A 19,726-nucleotide genomic window follows, 5' to 3' on the forward strand; every position below is an offset into this window, starting at 1 on the left:
TACATATATGATTTGAAACACTAATATATAGTTTTTCCCCTAATTTGTTTTGGATGTCTCCTAAAATAGGTTTGCATGCATCCAAGATAAAAAAAATAAATAAAAATAAAAAACCCAAGTCTGCTCAGTCTGTTGTGATTGGTCTACTCTGCTCTGATTGGTCAGATGGCTCAGTCTGTTATGATTGGTCTACTCTGCTCTGATTGGTCAGATAGTCCAGTCTGTTGTGATTGGTCTACTCTGCTCTGATTGGTCAGATGGTCCAGTCTGTTGTGATTGCTCTACTCTGCTCTGATTGGTCAGATGGCTCAGTCAGTTGTGATTGGTCTACTCCTCTCTGATTGGTCAGATGACTCAGTCAGTTGTGATTGGTCTACTCTGCTCTGATTGATCAGATGGTTCAGTCTGTTGTGATTGGTCTACTCTGCTCTGATTGGTCAGATGGTTCAGTCTGTTGTGATTGGTCTACTCTGCTCTGATTGGTCAGATGGTTCAGTCTGTTGTGATTGGTCTACTCTGCTCTGATTGGTCAGATGGTTCAGTCTGTTGTGATTGGTCTACTCTGCTCTGATTGGTCAGATGGTCCAGTCTGTTGTGATTGGTCTACTCTTCTCTGATTGGTCAGATGGTCCAGTCTGTTGTGATTGGTCTACTCCTCTCTGATTGGTCAGATGACTCAGTCAGTTGTGATTGGTCTACTCTTCTCTGATTGGTCAGATGGTTCAGTCTGTTGTGATTGGTCTACTCTGCTCTGATTGGTCAGATGGCTCAGTCAGTTGTGATTGGTCTACTCCTCTCTGATTGGTCAGATGGTTCAGTCTGTTGTGATTGGTCTACTCTGCTCTGATTGGTCAGATGGTTCAGTCTGTTGTGATTGGTCTACTCTGCTCTGATTGGTCAGATGGTCCAGTCTGTTGTGATTGGTCTACTCTTCTCTGATTGGTCAGATGGTCCAGTCTGTTGTGATTGGTCTACTCCTCTCTGATTGGTCAGATGGTTCAGTCTGTTGTGATTGGTCTACTCTGCTCTGATTGGTCAGATGGCTCAGTCAGTTGTGATTGGTCTACTCCTCTCTGATTGGTCAGATGGCTCAGTCAGTTATGATTGGTCTACTCTTCTCTGATTGGTCAGATGGTCCAGTCTGTTGTGATTGGTCTACTCTGCTCTGATTGGTCAGATGGTTCAGTCTGTTGTGATTGGTCTACTCTTCTCTGATTGGTCAGATGGTCCAGTCTGTTGTGATTGGTCTACTCATCTCTGATTGGTCAGATGGCTCAGTCAGTTGTGATTGGTCTACTCCTCTCTGATTGGTCAAATGGCTCAGTCAGTTATGATTGGTCTACTCCTCTCTGATTGGTCAGATGACTCAGTCAGTTGTGATTGGTCTACTCTGCTCTGATTGGTCAGATGGTTCAGTCTGTTGTGATTGGTCTACTCTGCTCTGATTGGTCAGATGGTTCAGTCTGTTGTGATTGGTCTACTCTGCTCTGATTGGTCAGATGGTTCAGTCTGTTGTGATTGGTCTACTCTGCTCTGATTGGTCAGATGGTTCAGTCTGTTGTGATTGGTCTACTCTGCTCTGATTGGTCAGATGGTCCAGTCTGTTGTGATTGGTCTACTCTTCTCTGATTGGTCAGATGGTCCAGTCTGTTGTGATTGGTCTACTCCTCTCTGATTGGTCAGATGGCTCAGTCTGTTGTGATTGGTCTACTCCTCTCTGATTGGTCAGATGGCTCAGTCAGTTGTGATTGGTCTACTCCTCTCTGATTGGTCAGATGGCTCAGTCAGTTGTGATTGTTCTTCTCTTCTCTGATTTGTCAGATGGTCTGTTGTGATTGGTCTACTCTGCTCTGATTGGTCAGATGGCTCAGTCTGTTGTGATTGGTCTACTCTGCTCTGATTGGTCAGATGGCCCAGTCTGTTGTGATTGGTCTACTCTGCTCTGATTGGTCAGACGGTGCAGTCTGTTGTGATTAGTCTACTCAGCTCTGATTGGTCAGATGGCTCAGTCTGTTGTGATTGGTCTACTCTGCTCTGATTGGCCAAATGGCTCAGTCTGTTGTGATTGGTCTACTCTGCTCTGATTGGTCAGATGGCTCAGTCAGTTGTGATTGGTCCACTCTTCTCTGATTGGTCAGATGGTTCAGTCTGTTGTGATTGGTCTACTCTTCTCTGATTGGTCAGATGGCTCAGTCTGTTGTGATTGGTCTACTCTTCTCTGATTGGTCAGATGGCCCAGTCTGTTGTGATTGATCTACTCTGCACTTTAAAATTTAAATTTAAATTAAAGCAAGATCATAATAACGAGATTATTATAATTATTATTAATATAATACGTAGCCATGTAATGTAGATTGTTAAAGAAAGGGTCAGTTAGGGTCATTTTGTATTTGATGTTGAGTTTATAACTAATAATTGTACTCTAAAGCAATTATTCATAAAAATGCACACTGATGATGTCATTATGCATTTTTGTGAGGATCTCTTTATATGCTGGATCTGTACACTAAACTACAGTGTGTGTGTTTGAGGTTGATCGAGGACTGTGAGTTTTTTGCGTGTCTCTCTTGGTTTAGTAACGTGCCCCACTTTAACGGCAGACTGAATTCTCCTCTCTAGAAGTTCAGGAAGACACCTAATCACCCTATTTCTCTCTCTCTCTCTCTCTCTCTCTCTCTCTCTCTCTCTCTCTCTCTCTCTCTCTCTCTCTCTATATCTCTCTCTCTCTTGTCCTTTTCTGTCTGAGTCGCATACTCTTTTTTTTCTCTGCTTCATTTATCTACCATGTATGGAGTATCATAAGGAGCTGTGTGTGTGTGTGTGTGTGTGTGTGTGTGTGTGTTTAGAATATGGCAGTTTAAGAGTTGATATGTAGGTTTGCTCCTCAGAGGCGCAGACATTCACCGCACTAGCCCAGATTCACACACGTGTGTGCATGTGTGTGTTTATATGCATATGCTTGTAAATTCATGTGTTACATGCTAGCATGACTTTCCCTTGTACTTGTGAATTTTTTTATTTTTATCTTAATTATCGTAAATGGCTATTTAATCTGTAAAAATGTGCACATAGAAACACATGCACGCACACACACACACACACACACACACACACACACACACACACACACACACACACACATACTTGTTTTTGTGGTATAGAAGGACATTGATGCCCAAACAAGTTTGGTGGTGGTATATGGGGACACCCCTTTCCCAATGCCCTACAGTGATGATAAAACTATCAAAAATTTTTTTTTAGTCTGCAGATCACAAATCTCACTTCAAAAGTTCTATACACACAACAGAACAGAAAATATGACCATATGATATTTTGGTGGTACACAAGGACATTCCCGCCCATCCTAAAATGTTCCCGCCTATGACATAATTGTGATTTTTTGGGCCCGACCTAATTATGAGGACACTCATTTTACAATACACTAAATATGTCATTTCAGTGGATTACAGGGACCAAATGTGTTTTACTGGTACATGACCACACACACACACACAAACCTGACAACACAGTGTATTACCAAGACTAAGGTGATTTAAGAGTACTGGACCTTAAACACAATACACAACTGCACAATCCAACATTATAAGGACGAGTGTGTTTAATGGTACATACCCACACACACACACAAACCTGACAACACAGTGTATTACCAAGACTAAGGTGATTAAAGAGTACCGGATCTCCAATACAATACACAAAAGAACTAACAACATTACAGGGACAGAAGTGTTTTAGAAGTGCTTTAATTATGACTTCAATAATATCATCATAAACATTGAGTTTTGTCAGTTTTACCATGTAATACAATCATGGCATGCCATTTTAAGGGGAAAGTGACATCCACAAACCTAAAAACATGGTCAATAAAACTTGCACAACTGTGTGATCTTTCAGAAAGCATACAGTATCATTACGGTTTTGACATATTAAAATGACAAGCAGATGAACCATTCAAAACTTCGAAAATATTGACAAAACAGCCCTTGGAAACAGGCACAATTTAAAGATGTCATTAAACAGGCTTTGAAATGTATAAAATGAACTCACTCAACATGCAATAAATGCTGCAACATGTAGAGAAACCAACTTACAAGGGACGGTTTACCTAAAAAGACAATTCTGGGCTACAACAGCAGAAGACCCCACCGGGTACCACTCATCTCCACTACAAATAGGAAAAAGAGGCTACAATTTGCACGAGCTCACCAAAATTGGACAGTTGAAGACTGAAAAAATTTTGCCTGGTCTGATGAGTCTCGATTTCTGTTGAGACATTCAGATGGTAGAGTCAGAATTTGGCGTAAACAGAATGAGAACATGGATCCATCATGCCTTGTTACCACTGTGCAGGCTGGTGGTGGTGGTGTAATGGTGTGGGGGATGTTTTCTTGGCACACTTTAGGCCCCTTAGTGCCAATTGGGCATCGTTTAAATGCCACGGCCTACCTGAGCATTGTTTCTGACCATGTCCATCCCTTTATGACCACCATGTACCCATCCTCTGATGGCTACTTCCAGTAGGATAATGTAGAGTCCTGCACAGGTTCGGATACCCGCGGGTGAAAAATATCCAACTGGTCGGACACGGGGAAAACACGGGTCTAAACACGGGTTTAAAACACTCACATGCAAACGTAAAAATATATGCATATTTTTAGGAACACATCTACAAAAATATTCCTGTATTTCAAGTTGATAAAATAATTTGAAATACACATCAGTTTATTTGTGCCCACGCGCCACGCCCTCCCAGGATCTATAACGTTACTTAGGCTACTTTCACTTTTAAAAATTCCTCATAACCACACGCACGATCTGCTTGCAGACATCGAGATGGATGCTGAGGAGTTGAAGAAAAGAATAGCTAGTGGAGATTGTAAAGTTGTTGACAATACGTCATCAAAAGTCAAGTCCAGTGTGTGGGAGAAATTTGGAGTTATCTGAAGAAAACAACATTGTGAAAGGCTTTATTGCATGCAGTTTCGTGTTGGATAGCCATGGAACTTCATCGCCGAGGAATGCCGCAGATAACTGTGGTAACAAAGCAGTTCTATCGAACAGTATTTTTCAAATTTAACACTGTTGTTCAGTATGTGTGGTGTGCAAGGTGTGTTTGAATCCAAAATTGTCAGATGTAGGCTAAACGATATTGCGTGCCAGATAGCCTATAGTGTTGTAGCCGCGTCTGTTATAGGCTACTCGAGTTTTCTTCATGTAAGTTACCGGCCTTTTGACAGCTTCGGCTGAAGTTGTCCTTGTGTTAATTCTTGTCGTTATAACTTCTGTATGACCTGGCAATAACATTTTTGTAATTGTGTCTATAATGTGATTGGCTAAACTGATTTTATTTCGGGTTCGGGTCGGGTGTCGGTTCTATTTTAAGCGGGTCGGGTCGAGTGCGGATTTTAATTAGTGCTGTTAACGGATAACGGGTCAGATGCGGTTTGAAACACTGCGGGTACGGGCGGGTGCGGATTTACAAAATCAGACCCGTGCAGGACTCTGGGATAATGCACCATGTCACAAAGCTCGAATCATTTCAAATTGGTTTCTTGAACATGACAATGAGTTCACTGTACTAAAATGGCCCCCACAGTCACCAGATCTCAACCCAATAGAGCATCTTTGGGATGTGGTGGAACGGGAGCTTCGTGCCCTGGATGTGCATCCCACAAATCTCCATCAACTGCAAGATGCTATCCTATCAATATGGGCCAACATTTCTAAAGAATGCTTTCAGCACCTTGTTGAATCAATGCCATGTAGAATTAAGGCAGTTCTGAAGGCGAAAGGGGGTCAAACACAGTATTAGTATGGTGTTCCTAATAATCCTTTAGGTGAGTGTATGTGCCTTAAAATGTTCAATTACAGCTGTAACTTCAGCATTTGACCAGCACACTTTTTATCCTTTCCACAAGGTTTTCAATTCCTGCCTCACGTTCATTCGCTGTACAGAAGAATACATGCTTTAGTAAACTAACTATATGAGAGCTCATGTACTTACAATGGTGGTCATATTCTGATTTAAACCTCAGGTACCTTGAGGAACTTCAGTGGTTTCTCGATGGGCATCTTCTGAACACCTGTAGGAAATAAGTTATAGACAGATCAGAAACTCAGATGCAACTCAAACCTGCATCTAGAACTTAAAACTGGTTATACATCTGATATCTAAAAATTACATTTCAAATGACATTCAAAACATTATTCTGGAGATGGAATGTTGTGTTAAACATCTCCTTTTTAAAGTTTTTGACCAACATGAACATGATAAACTTTGGTACTGATTCCATTAATTTTGTTCTAGAATAATTGTTATTTATAATAATATCTGATTATTGATAACTGATTTTTACAATTAATGGCAAAAGAAATGTTTAGTAATGTAATCTGATATCTACTGACACACTATAGTATGATATATATATATACATACACTATGAACAAAATTCTAAACGCTTTTGTTTTTGCCCCCATTTTTCATGAGCTGAACTAAAAGTTCCGAGACTTTTTCTATGTACACAAAAGGCCTATTTCTCTCAAATATTGTTCACAAATCTGTCTAAATCTGTGTTAGTGAGCACTTCTCCTTTGTCGAGATAATCCATCCACCTCACAGGTGTGGCATATCAAGATGCTGATTAGACAGCATGATTATTGCACAGGTGTGCCTTAGGCTGGCCACAATAAAAGGCCACTTTAAAATGTGCAGTTTTATCACACAGCACAATGCCACAGATGTCGCAAGTTTTGAGGGAGCGTGCAATTGGCATGCTGACAGCCAATTATTGGCATGTCCACCTGCTGTTGCCCGTGAAGTAGGAGAAGTGCTCACTAACACAGATTTAGACAGATTTGTGAACAATATTTGAGAGAAATAGGCCTTTTGGGTACATAGAAAAAGTCTTAGAACTTTGAGTTAGATCTATAATTTTGTTCAGTGTATATAACTGGCTTAAAACCATTTTTCTTTGGTGAAAATACTAACGTAAAATTGCACTACAATATATATTGGTTTAAAATAATAATAAACATGTTCATAAACACAAACTTGTTATGCTGGGTACACACCAAAAGATAAGCAGGCTGATTTTGGGCCGATTTCCCCCTTCTGACAATCCTAGCTGTGTCCCGATTATCTTGATGGTTATAGATTATCTTATCAGATTTTCCCTTGGTGTGAGGTGTGTTAAGAGTGTCCGAACCTGATCAGAAGAACGTCGGAGTCGCCCTGATCGCGAATCGCAAATATTCAACATGTTGAATCAGATCAGAATCATGATCAGAAATCCTGAAATGTGGGGTAAAGCCCGAGGACAAACGCGCGCATGCTCTGGAGATTATCACGTGAAAGGAAACAATATCCAATCAGAAAGCGAGATGAAGGAAGACGGAAGCATAACAAACGTAGTCATGGCGCAGCACAAAGTGAAATTGATGTGGACAGAAGAGACAGCTTGTTGATTTGTGGCACAAATGTTTACACAACGTGTCGTGTAAAACTTTTCCAAACACTATCATTGCAATTTCTTCCTGCATATCGTCCGCCATGCTTATTCTGAGGTCTCTAGAGTGTTAACAGTCGAGACTCTGGTTGCATGGTCTTCAGGGTTGGGTATCTAGAACCGGTTCCAAAATGCCAAAAACCGGGGATTCGATACGACGTGCGCACTTTGATTCCGCTTATCGATTCCTTACTTTGGTGATGCTCACATGCGCGAGGTGAATGGCAGTGAGCATTTGTTTACAGTTGTATTGATCTGCCAGGACCTGCCTGCCGCACATGCGCTGTACGTTATATTTACGATGGCGGAGCGCAGCAGACGTTCAAAAGTTTGGTTAAGCTTTTCGAAAAAAGATGAAAATACAGCGAATTGTATCACATGCAAGAAAGACATTTCATGCAAGGGAGGAAGCACCTCCAATATGATAAAACATTTGCTGCAACACGGGGTCAATTTGAAGGAATGCAGCGCATTTGATTCGGTGCGATCTCTCAGCAGCAGTACCACAGGTTTCCACACACCAGATAAAGCTACTAGCAGCAGCAATAGCAGTCTCTCACACTCAGGTACACAACTAGAGCCGCATAATTCTGGATAAAATGAAAATCATGAATAAATATATTAGACAATTAATACGAGTCAAGTCTATATTTCCTTAAAGTGTTATATATATGGTATATTGTAAATTAAGATGCATTGTCACAGTTTTACTGGTAATAGCCTAAATGTAACAAGAATAAAAGGTAGAAAAAAGTATTTGCTCTCTTTTTTCTCTCCAATAAATATTAGAATCGAAACCAAGAATCGTTAAGAACCGGATTCGATAAGCAGAATCGGAATCGTTAAAATTTAAACGATACCCAACCCTAACGGTCTTTTCACATCATGGCACACCACACACTATAGGAGCAAAACGGTTAAATCTAGGATTTTTTGTCCTCGTGTTTGTGGTCTATCACATTTTGAAAATCTTATAAGATGTAAAAAATATTTTTGTGTGTACCCAGCATTAGTTGACACATACCAACATTACTGGAGATGCCTGCAGCTCCAGCAGGAACATCACCTTCAGAACCGCTTTCATCAGGATCACTGGCATCAGAGTCCATCATTCTGATCTCATCTTAAAGAAAAAGAGACATTTAAAACAAGAACATCTTCAGTTTAACCTGTTTTCAGAAGTCATTTATGAAACATGACAAATGGCACCGTTTAATAATAATAATCATATTAATAACAACTATAATACTTCACTAAGATCACTATTATTAGAATTATCGCCTAGACAGTGATATACTAATACTGCAAATGAAAAATTTATATTTTATAATGAGTATATTATTTTACAATAAAAGGTTATAATACTTTCTTGAAGTCTTCACTTAAGCTGTTATACTGGCAGAAACCTGCAGTTTCAGTGAAAACAGGTTTATAAATGCATCTTATTGCAAAATTGTATTACCACAAAAAATGTGGATATAATGCGAATGTGAAAATAGAGAGTAATGGTGCTGGTTGCGTTCCCAAATGCATGTTAAACTTATGGCACATGCAGAGATGGAGTTCACTGCATTCATTCCCTGTGAAACGAGGCATGGAAAAAGACAGATCATGAGCTGATCGAGTGAGCAAAGTGTGCTCTTCAGTTCGAAACACGCAGCACAACAGACTACAGACTTACTTTCTTATCGTCTTTTGTGATTTGATAAGGGCATTAAGCCATATTGTGCTTTTGATTTTAGTATGTTTGAGAGATGCTTTGCCAAAGCAATTGCGCAAAACACAAAGACAATTTATGTTATTATGAGGCGTAAAAATATTTTTGGTTCTTTTGGTTCAAACTGTGGAGGGACAGATTAGATTGTGGTGGGTCACTAAAGGTAATTAATGGTAACACTATGAATTTTACTCCTCCCAAAAATGCCAAATAATAAACAAGTGAGAGCGTATTTTAGGCTATATGACACGTTATAGTGAGATATGACAGTGCTTCTGCAACAGGCATCACTGCAGATGAGTAGCTGAGGATCTCTTCAGCATGCTGATGCGCAAAATACAAACTAAAAATAAATTAAAGTAAGTCGCAGATGCTCAACACACAGTCATCTTCATTAAAAGTAGTGAGAATAAATGATTTTACCAGTGCTGATGCTACTCTCTTAGCCTGGTAATACCAGACTCTGCTACTTCACTTTGCTTCGTAGACAGAGTCTGGAATGGCATAATAGAGAAGTGTTTTCTCTCTCGCGGGGGGGCGCTTGTCTGAAGTTTAAAATCATTACCCGTAAGCCGATCACATAACGTTTGGTTATGGCGTGTGTTATGCGCATGCTCAGCCGCATCTAACTTCCACTGTAAACGCATGTATGATGCGAAAACAAAACCATCGAGCGAAATACCGGAGTGGCTGTGAACGACTTTTGCAGATTATGTGAAGTAAATCTACGCATCCACGGTACAATCAGCGTCTACGTCACGGCTCTCAGCCCGCCCTCTGTTCGTTGATTGGCCGGCTGTTTTCAGACCGGTGTAAAACAGAAAGCTCTTGAAGCTGTCTCAGACTGAGTACAGAAGCGAAATGAAATTGAGCGGAAGTACGAAGTCTGACGTAGTCAGGCTACTACTCTCTCTCCTATTGATCTTAAAATTAGCTGATGATACAAAAAATGCTGCTCATAGTGAAAGCTTTCGATGACGTGAACACCGTTAAATCTGATATAGCGCGGGAATTGAAGATCGGATTTATGTCCGTTTTGTGAAGACACATATGTGGCCAAGTGTAAATGGAATTGTTTTGACAATGAAATGACCAGGTGTAAAACAGCCCCAAAGATGATGTGAAAAAGTTCTTACTAGACTAGCATTTCCTAAAATGATGCAATGCTCTTTTTATTACCTTCTCAACACAGTCTTGATCCTCCAATGATGATTGTTCCTTCTCAGGGCTCACCTGAAAGCAAGGTAAAGAAAGAAAAAATAAACATATATTAGAGACAAAGGATTCAGAGATTCTCCAAATGAAGCAGCACAGATACTTGACTCCATTAACACTGACTGATCACTGTCATAAAACATAAAATTAAAACAATTTCACACTATCAATGATATACTTGAGCAAAAGAAGGCTGATGACGCCAAACTAATTCAGGTATGATGGGACATTTCAAACCACTCAGTATTAATACTGATCAAATTAATGACATGAATAGTGACTTAAGATTTAAAACACTGTGACATAAGTTGTAATCAAGTATAAAGATTAAAACCCTATAAATATATGGTCATAACCAATCAGGGATGCATGAAAATAAATGCTCATTATTAATGTTATCGTTGTCAATCCGATGAGAAAATTAGGTCGCTATATTAACACTAATAAAAAATGGATTACTTCCTTCAGCTACAGATGTGCGCGGTTCACCATGATGGTTTTGAAATGTTTGAATCACAAATCTGTGAAATCAGTGCATTGTTACAGGGAGAGTTCGCTTGTGGAATTGTAAGTTGTAATATTTTTTTTATTTTTGTGATATATATCTGATTTATCTCATATAGGATGCATTTGGCTGAGTTAATGAGTGCTGCAGTAAACACTTCACTGTAGGCCTACCGGTGGTCAGCAGAACATTAATTATGATTGGGACTGTCATATATACATAACACTATAATGAGCAAACAAAACGTCGTGCATTAAAAACGTCGTGAATTCTTTGGGTTTAGTTGCTGTGTTTCAGCGTGTTGTCCTGGGAGGAGCGCATCCACAACAGGAGTTTCACTTTGAAACTATTACTATTAATAATGGCTCAAGTTAATCTGTGCATGATTTTGTGCAAGTATAAGTTGTAATATTGTGTTTATTTTGTATAAATATCTAATTTATCTATATATAGGTTGTGTTCCGTTGAGCTAAAACCATCTAACAAAGCCTCAGTTTAGGGGTGTTCCTTCAGCTCTTTAGGCCATTTCATTTTAAGTTTAAAGTTGTCTAATAACTTGAATCAAATTTCATTTGATTTATTATTATTATTATTATTAAGGCAATAGATGTTTTGGTAAAACTTCACAATACATATGTTATTGCATTAACATGAACTAACAGAGAGAAAAACTTTTGTTAATGTGAGTTAATAAAATATGCGAGTTCATGTTCGTTCACAGTGCATTAAATTAACAGATACAACACTGGATCCTAAAATGTCTTGGAAAATGTTGAGATTAACGTTAAGTAAGAAGTATTGTTCATTCATTGTTAGTTCATGTTAACTAATACTAACAAGATGAAACCTTTTTATAAAGTATTGCCATTTTTTTGGAAAAGTTGGAAATATGAATGTAAAATTTTAGAAGCTAAGAAACCTTACACTGGTTCAAACTAGGCCACTGTACTGTATATGTTTGATTTATGTTGAAGTGTTTGGGACATTGGCTTTAAATGATGTGCATTTCGTTTTTGTAATCAGGCTTTCAAAGTACATCAAATCTTGGATAATATATCAGATATCGGCTTTCGAATATAAAGAATGATCAGTTATCGAAATCGGCCCAAATGTTCATATCGCTGTATCCCTCATTTGATTTCCAAAAACAAAAACAAAACAATACCTTCTGTACATCTCTGACTTCTGACTGGGACGGGGACGGACTCTTCATTTCGAGAGTGGAGGGTTCAACCTCACTGAGAGTCTATAAAACATAACATTAGACATGAAACACTGGTGTAAATGAGTGAACACTAGATCTCACAGATGTCTCTGCTTCGTTTGCTCGTTCTCTTCCAGCACAACTCTCGCTTACCTTGTCTAGTCCCACAGTCAGAGCAGCACAACCGTCTCTGCCTGATGACCACTGGCTCTTATGGCTCATCTGAAAACATGAAATTAAGAGTTACATACAGAAACACTTCACCTTAAGAGTTTAAAAAAGCATTATAAATGGAATATATAAGGGATAATGTACAGTCAGTCAGTAATTAATACAAAATAAACTGACAGGATAATAAGGGTCCTGATACACAGCTACCTATCAATAAATATTTGCACATGAAATACTGATTTGAGATAATATACAAGATTACAAAATAGTTAAAGTTTTCAAATCAATATTTCAATATTTAAATGCTACCACAAGGTAATGTTCACAGCTTTTATGCATCACATCACATGTGTTTTCATTACAGTGTGTCAGGTTGTGTGTAGCTTTACACCTGTTTTATGAGGACACCGTTTTATGAGGACATCATTATAAGACCATGTTCCTGATGTTTGACTTGACTGAAGAATCTCAGTGTGTTGTGTAAGTTTAACAGAATCCTGGTCTATGAGGACACTAGTTTTATAAGGACATCATAAGGACATCATAAGAACATGAGCCTGACGTTTGACTTTGACTGAGTGTGTTGTGTAAGTTTAACAGAATCCTGGTCTATGAGGACACTAGTTTTACTGGGACACTGGTAACTAGATACATTTGGACGGCACTGAGTTCAAGTGTGTGTATGTAAGAGAGTGATACGAGACATTGTGCCTGTGCTAGATGTACAGTAAGTGATCGTGACTCACTTCTTACACACACAATCATAATTCAGTGACTGATAACTGTGGCAAATAATCTGTTTCTGAGGAACACTGGTCGTGTCTTTAAGGAATAACTCAGTTATTACATTAACTTATTGGATACCTTTAGAGTTGCTGTATCTTGTTCAGGTTTCATCTGATTCTTCAGAGTTATCATCTGAAAAAAAGTAGTAAAAATATATAAAAAAGACAAATAAATACTAATTTTAGTATCACTTATTGAAAGCCAAACAGAGGTTGCTATTTTTTACCAACTTCTTCAATGATTATATTTAATCTGACAAGCACAAATAGTTTTCGCTATTGGTATTAGCCACAATGAGCTGTGAATTATGGATTATCAGTATCGATCCTAATATTCCATATGTGTGTCCCGGTAAAACTAGTGTCCTCATAGACCAGGATTCTGTCAAACTTACACAACACACTGAGATTCTCCAGTCAAGTTAAACATCAGGACATTGCTCTCATGATGTCCTCATAAAACGGTGTCCTCATAAAACAGGTGTAAGACACACACACACTTGACACACTGTAATGAACATGCATGTAATGTGATGCAATAAAGCCATGAACATTAACTTGTAGGGCTGCACAATGTATTGCTTTATCATGCATACCCATCTGTGGTAGTGACATTGCAGTATAGGCCTCTGTGAAGTCAGGCTATGTGAAGACTCTGCCGTGTTATTTTACAGTTGATTACTCAAGTTCTGTACCTAAATGCTGTTAGACTTACCTGGAACATATGAGGCATTGTTTATTTCACATCTTTGCTAATTTTTTTTTTTTATCTCTGCTTGCAATTTATTATTTTCTATGCAGATGCAAACCCCTACAAAATCACACCAATCATTCTAGAATGATTAATTATTTCCAAATAGAGCTATTCAAGTCATTTGGTGAAATTGCTTTTCATATTGAAAAACTTTTGTTAATGTGAGTTAATAAAATATGCGAGTTCATGTTCGTTCACAGTGCATTAAATTAACAGATTCAACACTGGATCCTAAAATGTCTTGGAAAATGTTGAGATTAACGTTAAGTAAGAAGTATTGTTCATTCATTGTTAGTTCATGTTAACTAATACTAACAAGATGAAACCTTTTTGTAAAGTGTTGTCATTTTTTTATAAAGAAAGTTGGAAATATGAATGTAAAATTAATTTTAAAAGTTAAGAAATCTTACATTAGGCCACTGTACTGTATATGTTTGATTTATGTTGAAGTGTTTGGGACATTGGCTTTAAATGTTGTGCATTTCGTTTTTGTAATCAGGCTTTCAAAGTACATCAAATTTTGGATTTAGATTCATCGGCTAATATATCAGATATCGGCTTTCGAATATAAAAAATGATCAGTTATCGGCCCAAATGTTCATATCGCTGTATCCCTAATTTGATTTCCAAAAACAAAAAACAAAACAATACCTTCTGTACATCTCTGACTTCTGACTGGGACGGGGACGGACTCTTCATTTCGAGAGTGGAGGGTTCAACCTCACTGAGAGTCTATAAAACATAACATTAGACATGAAACAGTGGTGTAAATGAGTGAACACTAGATCTCACAGATGTCTCTGCTTCGTTTGCTCGTTCTCTTCCAGCACAACTCTCGCTTACCTTGTCTAGTCCCACAGTCAGAGCAGCACAACCGTCTCTGCCTGATGACCACTGGCTCTTATGGCTCATCTGAAAACATGAAATTAAGAGTTACATACAGAAACACTTCACCTTAAGAGTTTAAAAAAGCATTATAAATGGAATATATAAGGGATAATGTACAGTCAGTCAGTAATTAATACAAAATAAACTGACAGGATAATAAGGGTCCTGATACACAGCTACCTAACAATAAATATTTGCACATGAAATACTGATTTGAGATAATATACAAGATTACAAAATAGTTAACGTTTTCAAATCAATATTTCAATATTTAAATGCTACCACAAGGTAATGTTCACGGCTTTTATGCATCACATTACATGTGTTTTCATTACAGTGTGTCAGGTTGTGTGTAGCTTTACACCTGTTTTATGAGGACACCGTTTTATGAGGACATCATTATAAGACCATGTTCCTGATGTTTGACTTGACTGAAGAATCTCAGTGTGTTGTGTAAGTTTGACAGAATCCTGGTCTATGAGGACACTAGTTTTATAAGGACATCATAAGGACATCATAAGAACATGAGCCTGACGTTTGACTTTGACTGAGTGTGTTGTGTAAGTTTAACAGAATCCTGGTCTATGAGGACACTAGTTTTACTGGGACACTGGTAACTAGATACATTTGGACGGCACTGAGTTCAAGTGTGTGTATGTAAGAGAGTGATACGAGACATTGTGCCTGTGCTAGATGTACAGTAAGTGATCGTGACTCACTTCTTACACACACAATCATAATTCAGTGACTGATAACTGTGGCAAATAATCTGTTTCTGAGGAACACTGGTCGCATGGCACTGCTTATGCATGGAAACCCTGAACTCACCTTTATAATGATTGCTGAATCTGCCCTGGAGCTCATCTGTGTCTGTAAACGGCATGTCCTCCTTCAGATCTTGATCTTCTCCTTCACTGACTCACTTCAGCCATCATCCCATGTGTCTGCGCGCATAGAAAAAGACTCTCATTAATCATGAACATTGCATTTCATTTGACATATTATTCAAAAAGCTTGTTTTAAATAAATTGATCAATTATGGTAAACAGCATTCAAGTTATTTTAATACTTTATTATATGATATTTAAGGAATATGTTCACTGATAATAACCATTCATAAATTTTATTCACAATTGATCAATTATAAGCAATAATTGACAGACTGACAGTTCTAATAATATTCAGAGTATATTTTATTATAGTCAGGAGTAATAAGAGCACATAATTGTGTCTTAATGTATTTAAAGCAAGCAGAACTGTAGTAATATTAAGAGTAGCATATCAGGATACTGTACTGGGTGAAATAGCCTCCCCTTCACATACTGTAGTCATGACAACGCGTTATTATGATGGCTAGACTATTTTATGCGATCAGAAAAGGTAGCAGTTACAAATATAGTGCAATCGAAAACGAGTTTAAAATGACAAGCATCGCTGATTCCCTCATGTCAGTCTGTAAACAGAATCACTAACTTATAGGTCCGCTAGCACCGTTAGCATCACGCGCTAGCTGCTTTCTAACTGTAAAACGAGCAGCGAAGAGCATACAGAACATGCACAAACAAGCCAACCGGACCCACATGCTATTAGAGAAGCAATTAAACAACATTATAACTTACATTTTGGATAACAGTTGCCTTCATCAGGTCCACAGATGTCTTCTCAGGTGCAGAGTTTGTCCAGTCCAAACAGGAAATGACGTGACGACGAATGACTACACCTCTGCTCTGATTACGTTGTACTTATCATAATATAAACGGGATTTTATTTACTTATTTATTTATCATATATTTAATGCACAATTAATAAATTACAGGCAAAAATACTTAATTAGTATTTTGCATTAAGTTGCTACACATTTTAAAGCTGATTGAAGCTCCGCCCACTGGCGCCATCTTGTTTTCGCGATCTCCCGCCTACCGGTACCGATCTGACCAATCACTAAAGCTGATTGAAGCTCCGCCCATTGGCGCCATCTTGTTTTCGCGATTTCCCGCCTACCGGTACCGATCTGACCAATCACAGGCCCCAAATAATACACTTGTGTGAAAGATGCAAATTTTTGATGACGCGGGTGTAATACCAGGACCTGGCTACAGGAGCGCACTCTCGAAATCAGGGATACACTGTGTATGGTAAAATTTCAGGTTTTTGTGGTATGTAAGGACATGGCGCCAAACTTTGAGAGGGAGCTTCTGGGATGTAGTAAATGACATCTACGCTGTCGGATTTATGAGGACATGGCCTCTGTCCTCATAAACCCAAATGTCCCCATAGTGCTGGTGCGTATTCAGGTCAAAAGTCCTCGTAAACCACAAAAACAAACACACACACACACACACACACACACACACACACACACACTCTTTTGCTTGGCACAAGGTCACACTGTTCTCCTCAGCTCTAGAGTAATCTATCTTTAATCTTTATTAGGGACATAGTGAAGGTCATAAAAACAGACACGATATAGATCATTTTACTGTACCTGCAGGAACGGATCAGTCACAGATTTACAGATACAGCATATCAGATCAGATCTCACACAGATTGCCATTAACAATACTGTCAGTTTTTCTGTTACCTTTAATTTATCACTTCCCATGCTATGTCTAAGAAAAAGTGTTGTTCAGAGTGCATTGGTTTTTCCCATGTTTCCCATGAAAGGAACTGGGAAAAATCTATATTTTTCTAAATTAAATCACTTTGATATTTAATTTGTTCTTAATTTTAGTTTTTTTTTCTTCCAATTTTTTCTAAAAAACCCTCCCCCCTCATTTTATCTTTTTTTTTTTAGATTAAAAAATCAATTTGTAAGTTGCATTTAAAAATTGCAGTTTTTCTGATTTATTTATTTTATTATTTACTTATTATTTACATTTTTATAGTGGAATGAATGCATTAATAATGTATTCATTTATTTATGTATGCATATTCCATCACATATGTTAGTTTGCTCACTGCTAACTTCCATGCTGCATTCTATATCTAGCATGTAAAATTGGACTACAAAATCGAATTAAAGGTACAACATGTAAGAATTTTGTATCAAAATATCCAAAAACCACTTGCACAGTGTTATATATCTCTTTCAATTGTGTACTTCCATTATCCTAAATGTTTCCAAGAATGTGTAAATTCAGAGAAATTCACAATGTTAAAAAATGGCCGTCCCTGTTCACTTATCGCCTGTCAGTGACGTAATATCCGCGTTATCCCTGGTTTCCACTTGTACTGCCATAGTAACCATGGCGACAGACGTGGACAACTGCGTAGTGCGTTACGTCTAGCGACACGCTCACGCTATTGTTGTTTCGTTCAAACATTATGGACCATAGCAAGCAGACATTGGGACAAAAGGAGAACTAAAACGAGGATCAATATCAGCGTGAGGTTTTCGAGATGTCGAGAGCTTCACGTCCACGACTAACTTGGACTTGACAGAGACGCCGCTCTTTATTAGACAGGTGAGCAAATGTACATCTAATTACAAAAATACATCTAATAACAAAACTAATCAATGTTATATAGCTCAACATGATGAAATGTTATTCTAATGTTAATCATATAGCAAACAAACTAACACATAGAATAACATTGCAAATTTCAACACACTCAAGTGCAGTTTAGTGTGATAGTGTAGACCAAGTGAAACAGCGCTGCGTTACCTCACAAGTTTAATTCGTCAAATAAACTGACCCGTGTGAGTATTAATTCAACACTTGTGTGTAGTTTGGTAGAATGAAATGCAATCACGCCCTGCTTCACACCACATTCATGTTAAAAAACATGAATGTTTTCACTCATCCATAAACATTATTAGATCCATCAATATGACAGCAAGTCCCATAATTGTAAGAGGTTAGCGACCCCTAGCGCCGAAAAAATATTACATATTGTATCTTTAATTAACTATCAAATTAAGCTAATACAACTCATACAGTACTGTCATTAGAAATATCTGACTATATTTGTTGTTCATTATTCTGTTTTTTTTTCTGCGACTAACCGACTAATCAAATCTTGGTCGACTAAGCCTCTTCTAGTCAACTAATGGTTAGTCGACTATTAGGGGGCAACCCTATTTACAACTACCTAAAACACCCAACCAACTGCATCACAACAAACTAACAATTACTCAGAACACCCCAGGAACCGCACCGCAGCAGAACACCATAGAGACCGCATAGCAACATTTTCAACTACTCAGAACACCCGACCAACTGCATAGCAACACACTAACAACCTCTCTGAACACCCCAGCAACCACACCTCAGCAGAACACCATAGGGACCACATAGCAACACACTCACAGCTACTCAAAACACAGGCCAACTGCATAGCAACACCCTAACAACCACTCAGAACACCCCAGCAACTGCACCGCAGAAGAACACTCTATAGGGGCCGCATAACATTTAAAACTAAAACACCCAACCAACTGAATAGCAACACACTAACAACCACTCCAAACATCCCTGCAACCGTACCGCAGCAGAACACCCTAGAGATTGCATAGTAACATTTTCAACTACTCAAAACACCCGACCAACTGCATAGCAATACACTAACAACCACTCAGAACACCCCAGGAACCGCACCGCAGCAGAACACCCTTGGGACTGCAAAGCAACACATTTACAACTACTCAAAACACAGACCAACTGCATAGCAACACACTAACAACTACTCGGAACACCCCAGCAACCAGACCTCAGCAGAACACAATAGGGACTGCATAGCAACACACTAACAACTACTCGGAACACCCCAGCAACCAGACCTCAGCAGAACACAATAGGGACTGCATAGCAACACACTAACAACCACTCAAAACACCCTAGTGATCACATAGCGACACATTAACAACCACTCATGAACACCATAGCAACCGCATAACAGCACATAAACATCCACTCAGAACAACATAGCAACCTCATAGCAACACACTAACAACCATTCAG

At 38.5% G+C, this 19,726-nt stretch overlaps 1 protein-coding gene across 3 annotated transcripts; it reads right to left on the minus strand.

Annotated features, from left to right (window-relative positions):
* Positions 1–3,489: 3,489 nt before the first annotated feature.
* On the minus strand, positions 3,490–16,554 carry LOC311072400 (uncharacterized protein). 3 transcript variants are annotated; one of them, XM_084097386.1, is made up of 11 exons: positions 16,385–16,554; positions 15,594–15,709; positions 14,721–14,789; positions 14,529–14,609; positions 13,203–13,256; positions 12,321–12,389; positions 12,129–12,209; positions 10,423–10,476; positions 8,551–8,649; positions 6,061–6,104; positions 3,491–5,968 (listed from the first exon to the last, which is right to left on the minus strand). In XM_084097386.1, exons 2-9 carry the CDS (start codon positions 15,627–15,629, stop codon positions 8,635–8,637), a joined length of 459 nt encoding a protein of 152 aa, XP_083953512.1. In that variant the 5' UTR covers positions 15,630–15,709; positions 16,385–16,554; the 3' UTR covers positions 3,491–5,968; positions 6,061–6,104; positions 8,551–8,634. The 3 variants fall into 3 exon arrangements, with proteins under 3 accessions (XP_083953513.1, XP_083953512.1, XP_083953511.1); XM_084097385.1 differs by lacking the exon at positions 16,385–16,554 and having other exon boundaries at positions 15,594–16,378; XM_084097387.1 differs by lacking the exons at positions 13,203–13,256; positions 16,385–16,554 and having other exon boundaries at positions 3,490–5,968; positions 15,594–16,378.
* Between the last annotated feature and the right edge of the window lie 3,172 nt (positions 16,555–19,726).

The sequence above is a fragment of the Abramis brama genome, assembly GCF_963993115.1.
Source record: "Abramis brama genome assembly, chromosome: 1".
Classification (NCBI taxonomy): Eukaryota; Metazoa; Chordata; class Actinopteri; order Cypriniformes; family Leuciscidae; genus Abramis; species Abramis brama.